At 32.2% G+C, this 14,148-nt stretch overlaps 1 protein-coding gene across 2 annotated transcripts in view; it reads right to left on the reverse strand.

Moving 5' to 3' along the window:
* Positions 1-226: 226 nt before the first annotated feature.
* EPHA5 (EPH receptor A5) overlaps positions 227-14,148 on the reverse strand; it is a 314,116-nt gene continuing 300,194 nt past the window's right edge. For both annotated transcript variants that reach the window (XM_055342698.1, XM_055342691.1), the window contains 2 exons: positions 11,698-11,853; positions 227-4,868 (listed from right to left, as the gene is read on the reverse strand). In XM_055342698.1, coding sequence (XP_055198673.1) covers positions 4,763-4,868; positions 11,698-11,853 — 262 coding nt within the window. In that variant the 3' untranslated portion in view covers positions 227-4,762. The remainder of the gene's footprint in view (positions 4,869-11,697; positions 11,854-14,148) is intronic.

Raw genomic sequence — 14,148 nt, forward strand, 5'->3', positions numbered from 1 at the left:
CTACAGTCTTATGTCAAACTCTAGTTGCAAATACTCAAATGCAGAGATTCATGAACGTGTCTTTGAAGAAAATGAATGCTGATTGCATTTTAAATATTTAGCATAGGAAATTCAAACATTTATATTAGAACTAACCGAAAATCATTATACAAACGCTGTAAGTTTAGAATCTTTTGGGGGAGGGTCAAGCATGACAATTGGATTTAACTGTATTCAAAGGGTTTTTTATTTTCTGAAAAAATATAAAATTTCATATCTTACACTACAAAAACATGTACACAAACCAAATGCACATAGAGCTTCAAATGGGGAAAAATACAGAAATGCTAATCTTTTCTTGAATTAATGCTTAGGCAGGGATTTGAGATATCCTGATGCCTAGCCTAGAATAAGATACTCTATACAGCTGCTTCTGACCTGTCTGAAAGTAAGAGAATTTAATAAACATATTAACAAATGACTAAGTTTTATTCTCAGACTATTATAAATGAAATTTACACACTGTAAAAATATTAACTGTAAAACTATAGCAATCTAAGGATTCACAAATATGTTGACCACTAAAATCTCTACTGTTAATATGGCCCAGACTGAATACACATGACATATTTTGCCACCTTCAATTTTTTTCATTTACATTTAGAAGAAGCAAATGACATTTGATTCTCATTATTATAAATAGACTTCCCCTCTCTCTTTCTCTCTCTCTCTCTTTTTAAAGAATTGTGTCTTCTCCCAAGCAATAATTTTGTGGTCATTCTGAACAAGAACATTCAATCATTTATGTGTAAAAAGATGTTTTTTATAAACCGACATGAAAAGAAAGTTCTTATCTATTTCTCCTTTGATACATTACTATATAATTAACAGCATAATAGAGAAAAATATTCAATGTAACCAGCTGTGCTACAGAGTTGAAAAACTGATGACTTATTCTAGTTATTAATTTCAAATGGAACTAGCATTTTGATTGTTTATTCATCATCATCATCATATTGTACCTAGTTTTTATTTATTTTGAGGTTAAACATCTGGTGGGACATAAGCAAAGACAGTATACTATCATACTTAGCTTTTTTTCCTATTTTTTGAAAGACAAAAATGGGAAAAAGACCTTATCCTACTATGCAACATCATACATCTAGTAAATTTCTAACATCTGAAGCAAATTTGCTATCCCACGCACCATTACAAACAAAAATCTTTTCTACAGGTAAATATTTCTACTTGTGCTTCTGCAAGCCCACTTTAAATGGGAGAAAGAACGGTGTTTGAAAAAAAGAAACTCTGACTTTCACATAGAGATTAAATAGCAGACATGCAAACACATAAGTGTTCAACAGATATTAATTTTTCATTTTAAACTTAGGTGAAACTATCTCTTCACCATTGCACACTGGTTAAAACTCTTTACAAACTAAGTGAAGGATGTTCTGTATTGTATGGCAACTCTGAAATAATAATGCTGGCCACATTTAAGTTTATATAGAGTATTGGAATATAATTTTTACAGTAATTATACAACTTTAGAACACTGACTTGGTGCTTAAAAGAGAAGAAATAAAAGACCATGCATATTTTTTTTAACATGGGAAAATCAAAATCTTTACATTTTTACATACAATTCAGATATTTCAATGGCCAAGAAGAACATATGAGCAAATGGGAAGATTAGGAAACAAACTATGATTGATAAAAATAGTAATTGAGTGAATTCAACAGGTTACCAGTAAGTTGAAAAAGACTCCCTGCTTGTACTTATTTTCCCAAGTTCAACATTGAGAATGACTCATGCTTTAAGGGTATTGCTACTTGATAGTTACAATAACATTATGTATTATTTGACAAATCTATCTTATGTGCTAAAATTATTGAGCCTGTGTTTTATTTTTAGTTGTCTGGTGGGTGGCAGAATGAACCAAAAGGATAGGAAATCACACAATCAAGATTTGTCAAACCTCGCCCTAGGTTACTGCCTCGCTGCATTTCACAAGAGCTGCCTCTTCCTCTTGTTCCACTTCTCACATTTATAGATGAGATTGGCACTTCCCAATTGGTGACATATCCAGTGGTGAATAAATATTTTAGAAAGGAATTCTTTCCTTTTTTTTAATGTGGAAGAGAGCATTTCTTATTTGAAAGTCTATTTCTTTTAAAATCAGATTGACATTCCTTAGAAATTCTCAACCAAAGTGAGATCTAGATGAAATCTATGTGTCTAACTTTCATCTCCATTTACGCTCCAAAAGGAATACCAAGATTGCAAAGGAATCTGATCCATATTAATTTATAATGTTCTTTTGTGAAAAAGAAGAAATCTACATTGTAACTTTAAATTCTAATCACTTAGATATATCTGTGCTGAACTCTCAATCAGTTTTGAACATATAAATGTAGAAGACAATTCAGAAAATATCTTTGTTATATGTGAGTTATTATGTGTAGTCCTAACATTTATGATAGTTTGTATTTTAAGTCAATATGTCTATTCCTACTTGGAAGCTTCTCAATTGTTACTCTATCACTTAAATTAATTTTTTGTTTGTTTTTTTATTTTTACAAAATTCAATAAAGTGCAACAGTCTCCAATTATTTTGTACAAAAAGAATCATGGCAGTTCTTTTCTTGAAATGCACAAAGGTGTATTTCATAATGGTGATGCCTACTACTTGTGATTTTATCAAGACAGTGCCAAATCGACCTTCCTCTACTTTCTCTGCAAATTTCACTAATCTATTAAAGTATACTTGATGTGTATTTTGTTAGGACCCATGGTACAGTATAGACCTAATAAGTAATTATAGCCATAATGGGGCTGGACTAAATATACCATCTGAGAACTGCTTAGAATTTTTTTTTCCTTTTTTGTTTTGTTTTGTTTTGTTTTGCCAGTTCTTTAGCAAAGAGTTACCTTACTGCTTAAGTAAAAGGTGGGCAAGGTAGAAAGAAGTTATTCCTTAAAGATTTATTCTTGTATATTCTAACATCCAACTAAAACAAGTGCTTGGAAGAGAGAATACCATTAATATCATGCAGGTATATTTTCTACAGATTTCTTTAAACCAGACTATTCCAATATACTATTGCCCTGATAATTATAAGTAGGCTATATTTTGTTCAAAGACTGTGCTCCTTGAGTAATCATATGTCATTCCAAAATGCGATACTATAAAAAAAATTGTTATTTCACCGAGGAGCTCAGTTTTGTTCAAATTCTAACAAACCGTATAACATAACACGAATGTTAGTCTTCACCAAGAGTGGTACATGTACATAGAACATATCAACTAAATAATACTTTGGACTGATTTATCAATTCAATTTGATGAAACTGAATACAAGATGAAATTACCAAATGGATAAGCAGTCATTGACAAATAAAACTTGTTAACTTTTGAAACAAAGACAATTCTGAAGGAAATACATATATATGATGTATTTAATCATTCCATTGCTGCCTTAGTATCAAAATTTCTAGAGCTGAACCACAGGGAAATGGTTACAAAGGATTAACACTTAGGGGTAATGCTTAGTGCTGTGTGCCTGGATTTAACAACATTAACAGAGCCTGCACAGTTAAATCCTTCTACATCCTGCTGAAAATGTGCCCTTTGGTGTCAACTTTGCTTGACAAGATATTTTCTGGGACTCAGAAAGGTGAAATTTCTTACAGGGGTGCAAGATTAATGGCTAGAAGAACTGCATTGTCACAGATATCACAAAGTGTTTTCAAAAAGCCAAAGGGGATTTAATCTTATAGACATTTCCTGTTAGTGAATAAAGAGATTTAGTAGCTTTTGGACATATGAGAGGAAGAAAGACACAAGCTTGTGTTAAATTTTCGTTTTAGTGCTTCCCTACTTCTCCTATTCATATGACACTCTGGAACACTTGTTCTCATATGTTGCTAAAATTAAAACGTTATTAAAAACGCAAGCAGAATGGTAACGCACACATGTGCAAGCACCACACACAAAACTGCAACTTAAATTGATTCCTGGGTATACAGCAAATTATACAGTATATACACACGTATTACCTAGTAGTTTCTAGAAGAGCAACTAAAAGTAAATTTTATAACACAGAAAAATAAATATACACCCTGTATTGTACTTGTCCTTGATCAAGCAACATATTTATACACTAGAGTCTATAACTTAACGCTGTGTAACAGCATTTTAAAATTACAAAAGAAGGTATCTATTAAGAAATTATCTAATCATATTGCTCTTCAATACACTTCTGTAGACAATTCAGATTTGAAGTAAACTTCAGTAAATTCAGCTTTTGTTAGCCCACAGATGGCTATAAACTTTTCCTTTCAAGTAGATTCTTGGAAGTTTTGAAAGGGGCTGCCTTAAGTCAGTCTGTAAAGGTGCTCTATATAGTTACATTTTTCATTTACAAAATTGTGTAGAAGGAGTGGAAAGGATTTGCTTGTTGCAACATAAAATAATGTTTAACCTCATGTTTTTATTCCACGTAGGTGATATTTGCTTCATGAAAAATGAAGACACTGCAGAAGATAAGGAGATTTTAGCAAAACACTGATTACAAGTTCTGTGGCTGAAACAAATGCTCTCCTACGGTTTAGAAATCACGGAGTTTTCCCTCCTCACCCCCTTTTATTTATTTTATTTATTTATTTATTTATTTATTTATTTATTTATTTATTTATTTATTTATTTTTGTTAAAATAAATCTCGGGGCTTGTTTACAAAGTGCAGAATCATTCACTTGACGAAGTGACATTAAAATGAAGTTACAGTGGCACCATCCCGTTTACCAGCTGAACCTTCATTTCTTGAAGGCTGTTCATGATCTTCTTCTGGTGACCAACAAGAGTCACTCCAAGCCGTCTCAAATCCCTGCATGAAGAAAGCACACATTGGATGTATGTAGTGATTCAATTGGTAGCACACCTCAATATTTCACGCTGGCAAAGACACAAACATTTTGCAGACACTAATTAGAGTACAGTCCCAATTTAGAGACACGGGTCCAATTTTCAAAGGTAGGCTCCCAAATTGTACCTTGAAAATCTATTTACAGTCAAACATTTAATTTATGATGATAAGGAGTGCAATGATGTATATTTGCCCCCTTTTCGAGCTTCATTATTTTGGTGGCACAGAGTGGTGGAAAAACAAGTTTGCACGTGCTTACTAATAACATTTTTAAATTAAAAGTACAATTTCAGTGAACAATTTTGAAAATGTGGACCTACAGTAGGCACAACCATTTTTTTTGGTTTTTCTAAAAGAAGCATAAAATATACTTTCAAAATGTTACAGTTAAGCAGCTGAAGACCAAACTCTTCAAATGACTCAGTTGGTACAATCCTTTTAATACAACAGATACCTTTAAAGGATAGTGATCACTACATTGCTCTTATAACACTTCTAAATATTTTATTTTTCACTTGGAAACCAAAGCGCCAGAGTTTTCTTTCTTTACCAGATAATACCTAGGCTCTACCGGCATTTAGAGCATTCTGAAGATTACACACTATCAGAAAGTCTTTTCAATCAAAATACATTTCTACTGTTTCTTTTAAACAAGCTTATTATTCAAAATAAAATTACAAATGTTTAGGTTTCTAAAGTAACGGCATATTATAGAGCTCAAGGTCAATGCCCATGGTTCTTAATTGTTATTTTATAGGATATTCGGAAATTCTATTCCTCTAGAGTATGTATTTGGCAAATATAATTATTCAGGTATGTTTGGTAAGTGATAACATTAATTATAGGAAAAAAATAACAAATCAAGATTTTGAAGCGACAAAACTGTTTGCCCTGTTAGATTTCTTTAGATAATTACTTTATTGAATACATTATACTTAAATGATATTTTGCATTCGAAGTATCTTCAAATTCTTTACATATCATATACGTAAAATTGGATAGCTTTGGAAACAAGTAAATCTCTTAAATCTCAGAGAATAGAAATTTTAAAAATGGGTACTTAGGCTCCTATATATATGAGTATTGGAAATAATTGCCTGTTTAAATAATATCTTAGGTTTCTTTTTCCTTTTATGTTTTCTTGATTTTTTAGGCGACTTTTAACAAATGGCAAATAGCTAAAAAAAAAGAAGCAATTGATACTTAGGGTGGAAACATAGTTCTTTCTTAGAATGTGAATATTGCACAATTCATATAACTAATCCAATTATTAGGAATGAGCTTTTGAAAATAATAATTACAAGTTATTCTGAAGGACCTGAGAAAGAAATTATAGGTTTCCCACTAAAACTGCATGGATTTTAAATATACAATACCAAAATCTTACTTTGATATATGCATGTATATGGGTGTGTGTGTGGATGTGTGTGCGGTGTGTAGGTATGTGCTCCACATTTCAACACTTGATTGTCTCATTGATATCAAACCACTGGTTTGATTTATTTTCTTTCCACTGGTTTAATTTATTGTTATAGTATATGTAAATATAACTTCATTCTCTCAAAATATCTTGACCACAAGAAAGACTCTTGGTTCAGTGCTTTTGGAAATTTAAATTTTTTATGACATCTATATCATGTTAAAGAACAGAGATTTGGAGGGATTTTATTTGATTAATAAATGCAGTTATAGAGCTTGTGTTTATAGGCAAATAAAACCTTTCTTTCTTCAAAACATTTCATATATCTAGATTTTAAATTCAGTTTGTTTAAATTTTTCCAGTGAGGGATCCCTGGGTGGCGCAGCGGTTTGGCGCCTGCCTTTGGCTCAGGGCGCAATCCTGGAGACCCAGGATCGAATCCCATATCGGGCTCCCGGTGCATGGAGCCTGCTTCTCCCTCTGCCTGTGTCTCTGCCTCTCTCTCTCTCTCTGTGACTATCATAAATAAATAAATTAAAAAAAATAAATTTTTCCAGTGAGTTAAATATAAGATTTTTTTCAAGGTCAATTTATGATCTGATTATCCCCTAAAATACACATGGAAGGTCAGACCATGGAAATGCTCCCTCCCCTTATCTCCTCCCAATCCCTCTTTCCATGGAAGGAATGGAGTTATAAAAATACAGCATTGCATTTTATATATTACCATAAATTATGTGTGTCTTTAATGGAATGCTGATGTTTTTAAAATCTGACTTGTCATTTCAAAAGCTGTCAAATTAATGTGCAGAGATTTAGAAAATAGCATGATTATAATGCATGCAACCTACATATACCTTTATGCAATGTGATTTTCAGTGAAAAGGTTGGAGAGAAGATCATTTATGCAAGTTAAAATTGTTCTCAGTAGCAAAGAAGTTTCTTAAAAAAATCCTGTTTAATATTTTTCTAATTATGTGAGAAATTATGATTAAAATAGTCTTAGAAAAACGTTTCTAGTGAAGGTTAAATAAGTTTATCCCAATATTGATAAATGCGTTAAAGTATCTTAAGTATTGTCTCATACTTCAATGATTCTAAAAATTGCCATTTTACTCTTTAAAGTATACATTAAATGGTCAAGTTAGCCATAATAAAGTGAGATAAATTTGATAAAAATTAAAGTATCTTACATTTAATGATAAAGTTACTGCTCTACTTATAAAAATTCTTGGAAATGATACAAGATATGCTATTTTACTCATTTGATTTTTCTATATAGGAAATTTTGTAGCTAAGTAAAATCTTAAATGTACCCCCTTTATAAATATTATACTAAATGTATCATGACCATGTGTAATCTTAGGTAATACCCAAAGCCAATTCTAATGATGATGAACTATATTTCAGCAGAGGCTTATGAATTTAAACATGATAAGAAGAGTATTGCTACATAAAAATAACTTGGCTTTTGTCAACAAAGAATGATTAGTTTTAGAAAAGCTGCAAATATAATGGATTCCCATTGATGTAATTACATTTCAGCATATTTTCAAATGTTACTCTATAATTAATATTAAATCATGGAAAACACTGATATTATGATACTAAAGTGGCAGAATGAAAAATAGAGAACAACAAGAGGTGTCTACTTGATGTTGGAGCAACTCTTGATTATTCAGGATTTCATTCACCCATTTGTGGATTAGTAATTCTCTCATTTCTTCTCCCTTCTGCTTTACACACCTTTTAGCCATATCACTGGTATTTACCCCACCAACACTGCTGGATAGGAGAAGGGAGAAGAGAAATGAATAAATATTCATTAAATTTCAGTGGCTATTCTTTTTGCCTTATTTTGACCTTGCAGGTGTAGTTCTGAAATTTTTTTGGATCCTTTAGAGAATCCTGATAATATTTATATATCTACTGTACAAGATAAATATATTTACATTTGGCAAAGATTAACCATGACTGGTCATGATTTTCGTGAGTGACACATAGTGAGACTGTGAACTAGACTAGAGACTTCAGCTTAACTATGAACTAGAAATGATGAACCAGACTAGAAACTTTAGCTTAATTATGTAGAATGTAGAGGAGTAAGTACTCCTGTGTGTATTTCATGTATATAGTAAATTATGCATAATATCTTTATTGATAAGTTAAGAAATCTACTTGAATTAGCGTGATTAATTTTGGCACTAGATTTGTAAAACTTCCATTTCTGTAGTGTAAGACCCCTTTTTAATAAATGATACTAATGTAAATCTCTTCAGCTTACACACAATTGACATAATACTTAAATTCATAGGATTTTGATCATCTTCTGAATAATCAAAAGTTGATAGTACTGGTCTGATAATAAGTTTTAAAAGCAGCTGTTATACTGTCTTTAATACAGATCTTTAGATTCATTTTGCAACTCACCGTGAGGTTACAATTTCCCCTGTCAACCACAATTCACTGCATTTACACACCATAGTACAGATTACACCATTACTGCCACAACAATGGTTCTGTATATTTTGCACAGAATAGAAATATTTAGGCACAGAGAACGACAGACAGGACATCTAAGGTTGAAAACCACATTGCTGAACACATTTTAATTTTAGGACTGTTAAGATTTTCATTTCTTTTCCACATTAAGCCATATATACATGTGCTGGGGGGAAAATAAAGGAAAAATAAAAGGAGAAAAAAAAGGCAAAAAACAAAGATAAAATAAATAACAAACAAAATTAATTTTTTATCAAACTTTGCTATTCTGAAAAAATGGTAATATTTTCTATTCCTTTTTCTAAACCCACGATGAAAATAAATTTGATGGCATAAATTCTAACATAATATTCTAACTTAAGTATATGGCAGTTTGACCTTTTTCCTTATACTAATTGATCTTAACTTTTTCCCCCATCTAACCATTTATCACAGGTATACTTTCAGTTCTTAGTTTCTATTATGCCTTGGCAATAACGATGATGATAATATTTTATTGTTTTATTATAGCATTATGCAGCCTTCGTAAAATTAGTATTTACACACTGGATAAAGACCATGTATAAAAAATCATTATCTAAATATTTAAGAACTTGTCTTTGTCTTTGCTGATATCCCGGCTCTTTTGCCATGTATCTTTAATATTTTTTTTGGTGAAAGGCAAGCAAGATGCACAGATAACTTTTTGCTCTTATTCCTGACCAAACAAGTAACTGATTACTCACTGTTCCATGAGTTATTCAAATGATATTTTCATAAATATGTTGTTGTCAAATAGGAAAAAATATGTTTAAAAACACAATAAATAAGAGGACATATATTTAAAGGTTCTGGAAATCAACTTCACTGGATTTGAGGTTTGTTGGCTCAGTTCCTATTAAGGAATGGATAATTATATGCCCAGGAATCTGAAGCAACTGACAGATGGAGACCAGAGTCTCTGGACAGGAAGATGTTAGTGAGTCTCCTAATTTTGCTTTACTCTTCCAGTTAAGGTAAATAAATCAAAAGATAAATATCTTAAAGGAGGTAATATGGCAAGAGGAAAGAAGATATCAAAATAATAGAAAAAGCTGAACCAAGTAGAGAGAAATTGATCAAAGACTATTAGAGAATAGAAATGGGGCAGATAACCATAATTAGAAGATAGGAGAAGGTTAATAAGTCTTGAAAGAAAAGATACAGAATGAAGAATGTTTGGGGACAGAGGAGTTGACAAGTAAATCAAGAGAAAATAATTAAAAACAATAAAAAAGTGAAACACTGAAATATAATGTTAAAATATTCAACATTTTGGGGCCCCAAAAAGATAATGTAAAAGAGAGGTAGTTAATGCAAAAAACATTATTTGTTATTAAAACTATTCTGTGAAAGGAGAAGCAAAAAGATAGTGGATGTAAATATTTATATATACATTTATGTATATGTGCTATTTTAATAAAAAAGAGACATAATTTAATGCAAATAATTTTATTATATATTTACAAGTAATCTGACATTGGGTAGAAGAAATACCTACAGTATCATTTTAATATAAAATGACAAATGACTTTAATAAATTAAAATGACCATTTTTACTGAAAAATTAAATAGCAATCATGTAAAAATAGTTTTAAATCATCAGCAAAATTTTCTGTTTACTATTTTAAATATAGGACAAATGAGTTCTTTGAGCATCCAAAGAAATAATGGGCAAAGCATATGTGTCATCAAATAGATACAATTTGGTGGTGAGGATGAGGATGAGATTCAGCAAATTTAGAGAGCATGCTGAGTAGTGATTTTTAGGTCCAACAGTTATAGATATGAGGAAGAGAAATGCTGAGAATGTGACATTATTTGGTGACAAATGATGGTACCCTGTTACCTTTTTTGTGGATGGGCAGTGAATTCAATGAAGCAAAGAATGCCAGACTAGAAACGGTGAGAGACAACTGCTCAGCGTTCAAATTGTGTGAAGTAATGGAATAAGGGCTGTGATTCAATGTGTTAGAATGTTCTATTATATTCTAATCCTTACAATATTTTAACCTTTGAATTTGCAGGTAAGTTAAGGTAAATTGTCATTATATTCACAGGTTAAAACATTATTCACGTTAATGTAATCTAGATGGAATCACCATAACAACAGTTAACTTTTACAAATAACAAATATTGGGCTAAAATAATTACACATACAGAGTATATAATAAAATACAAACAACTTACAACCTTAAAGAAGTTAATATTTAACTCTAGTAATTTTTTTTATTTAATAAGATTCGATAAATGTTATCTTAAACGTGCAAACAGAAGAGGGCACAATTGGTTCCACTGAGATTGTACCAAACAAGAAATCAGAGGCAGAATCTAATATATCCTTGGATTGCAAGGATATAAGGTGCACCACTTAAGAGATTAAATGAGATTCCTGCCTGGGAAGCTTTGTTGAAGCTGTTGCTACCCGGTTATTTGTCACAGCCAACATTTGAGAATATGTTTTGTGGTTATGTAGGACTAGCCACACCAATTGTGCTTACAGTTTGTTTTGTAGTTACATTCATATAACATAGGTACCAGTATAAAAACTTTGTCAAGAAAACATCTTTTCCACAACACAAAATGCCAGTATTTTGCCAAGGAGCTGTTATTCCAATTATTCCAATATTATAATGCTATTTGTTTGAAGCAAAGAGGCAAAGATACTGGCCACAAGTAGCATTAACCATGCAGTTGTTAACAATACAGGCTAAAAAAGAAGAGGCTTCTTGGAAAACTGTCACACATGGACAAAGGTTAACTGATTTCCCTTGACCTCATCCAGATTGGATTCTGAACAATTTTTCTCGCCCCAGCAATTAGGTAAAAATTATCAGAAAAATTACTCACTCCAAGGTCACCTGAGCCACAGCGTCCATTGAACTGTATCCATTTTCCATGAAAATCTCTGTATACCGGCCCATTTTGATTGCTTCTAGCCATTCACCTACTGATCTGTAGGCCCCAGATCCCAGTGGGCCATGTTCTGCCAATAAATTAGACACCCTAAAATATAGAAAATAGTAATATTAAGAATAACACTTCAATTATTTTATAACAAATCATAATGTTAGCACACCATCAATGGATCTGGGGTTTATATTTTTAGGGGAAATATATACTAATGTTAACATGGAAGAAAATAATTCAAAATATAGAACACAAAACTATTCAGATTTTTTTTATCCAAAATCAGTGAAAACTTGTAATGGTTTAATAAGTAAATGTTCTGTGATACATATAAAACATTAGCTGAAACTTCCATGTGGTGATTTAGATGTATTTACTTCTTATTATTGTTTTTCATTTGTTAAAATAATAGATAAAATGCTACCAAAATTAGATATGAGGAATAATTTGTGTAAAGCCAGTTGCTCCTAGATTTTGCTAGAGAAATTCAAGCTCATTTAAGCTGATTTCCCAGGAAGTCCAGAAGTTATTTATCATTATTTTATGCTCTTACATAAGGGTGCTTGTTAATTCACCCCAGGAGTGATAGAACTTGGAAAACAAATTGTAATCCCAAATACATAAGAAAACAGAATAGGATCAATGCAACCACGAGATGCTCTTAACTGTACTAAGCTCATAGTTTTTGGCCAATAATAATAATAATAATAATATGATGATGATAATGATGATGATGATGATAACTATTTCTGGAAATGTATCCTAAGGAAAAAATAATTCTCTCTCTTCCTTGGCTACTACTACATTGAATATTCCTTGACTTCCCTTTATTTTTTTATTTTTATTTTTTAAAGATTTTATTTATGCATGAAACACAGAGAGGAGAGAGAAGCAGAGACACAGGCAGAGGGAGACGCAGGCTCCATGCAGGAAGCCCGATGTGGGACCTGATCTCAGAACTCAGGGATCACGCCCTGAGCCAAAGGCAGACACTCAACTGCTGAGCCACGCAGGGGTCCCACCTTGACTTCTCTTTAATCTTCTTTGCCTGTTACTACTCCTTTTCCTGACTTTAAAATTTGGAGGGACCTAAGACTTGGCTTCTGAATCTTCTTTGCTCATGCTAGAATTTCATTCCAGGCAATTTTACTCACTTCTATGTTTCATGTAGCATCTATTTTTCTCCAATTTTTATCTCCAGCCTAGGTTTCTCATGCATTCGTACAGCTACTACACACCTCCATATTTCTCACAGGAATATTGTCCCAACATGTCTGAAGCCACCTTGTCATCTTTTTCACATCCAACTCCACCTGAGGTCCTCCCCCCTCTAGTATATAATGCAATAGTTCACTCCTTCCATGTCCTCAAACCCCTCACAATCTATCATTGTGTGTACTATCCATTCTACCTCCAATATATTGCACATCTGATGACTCCTCTCTATCTCATTTGTTGCCACTTCATGTCTTACCTGCACAACTACTGTAGCCTCTGAGTTATCCTCCTAAATTCTATTCCTACTCTCTACTGCAAAACCAAAGTTGTTTTTTTTTTTTTTTTACTGTTTTTATTTTGTTCAGTATCTTTCTTCTCTAATAGTGTGTTGCTCAATGCCGTATACTCAGCACCCAGCCCATAGCATGACACAATGTGGACACATAAATATCTGGATGAATAAATGGGTATCTTGTGATTTGTAACCTTTGAGTCATAGGGGTCAAAGGTTTGATGAAGATAGAAATACAAGAAGAGTAGGATCTTGAAGTTGAAATTATGGAAGAGTTGAAATTTTTAGTAATAGACTGTAGAACATGACTGTGAGAGAGAATTCAAAGTAGGCTAGTGCTCAGAATCATTGAAGGAGGACATTTCAGTGTACTGAGAGGTATTCAAATATCATCTCCGAGGTTACTTAAATCACCAAGTTTTTTGACATGGGTGTGAACGATGTAAAAAAGAATGATCAGGGTGGCTGATCCCTGGGTGGCTCAGCGGTTTAGCACCTGCCTTGGTCCAGGGCGCGATCCTGGAGTCCTGGGATCGAGTCCCAGGTCAGGCTCCCAGCATGGAGCCTGCTTCTCCCTCCTCCTGTGTCTCTGCCTCTCTTTCTCTCTCTCTATGTCTATCATAAATAAATAAATAAATAAATAAATATTTAAAAAAAGAATGATCAGGAACTAATATCTTCTAGAATTAAGATTTGTAAATGACTAAACAAACAATAGCTAGCGAGTGGAATAGTCTTAAGCCAAATCTGTTTAAATGAAACCTAGTAAACTCATTCTATATATTGCATACAAAAAATATGAAAAATTTTTGGAGATTCTTAAACTGCTCTTAATCTACAATGATACAATATAGACTAACACAATTTAGAACATCAAAACG

The sequence above is a fragment of the Nyctereutes procyonoides genome, unplaced genomic scaffold (assembly GCF_905146905.1).
Source record: "Nyctereutes procyonoides isolate TBG_1078 unplaced genomic scaffold, NYPRO_anot_genome, whole genome shotgun sequence".
Taxonomy (NCBI): domain Eukaryota; kingdom Metazoa; phylum Chordata; class Mammalia; order Carnivora; family Canidae; genus Nyctereutes; species Nyctereutes procyonoides.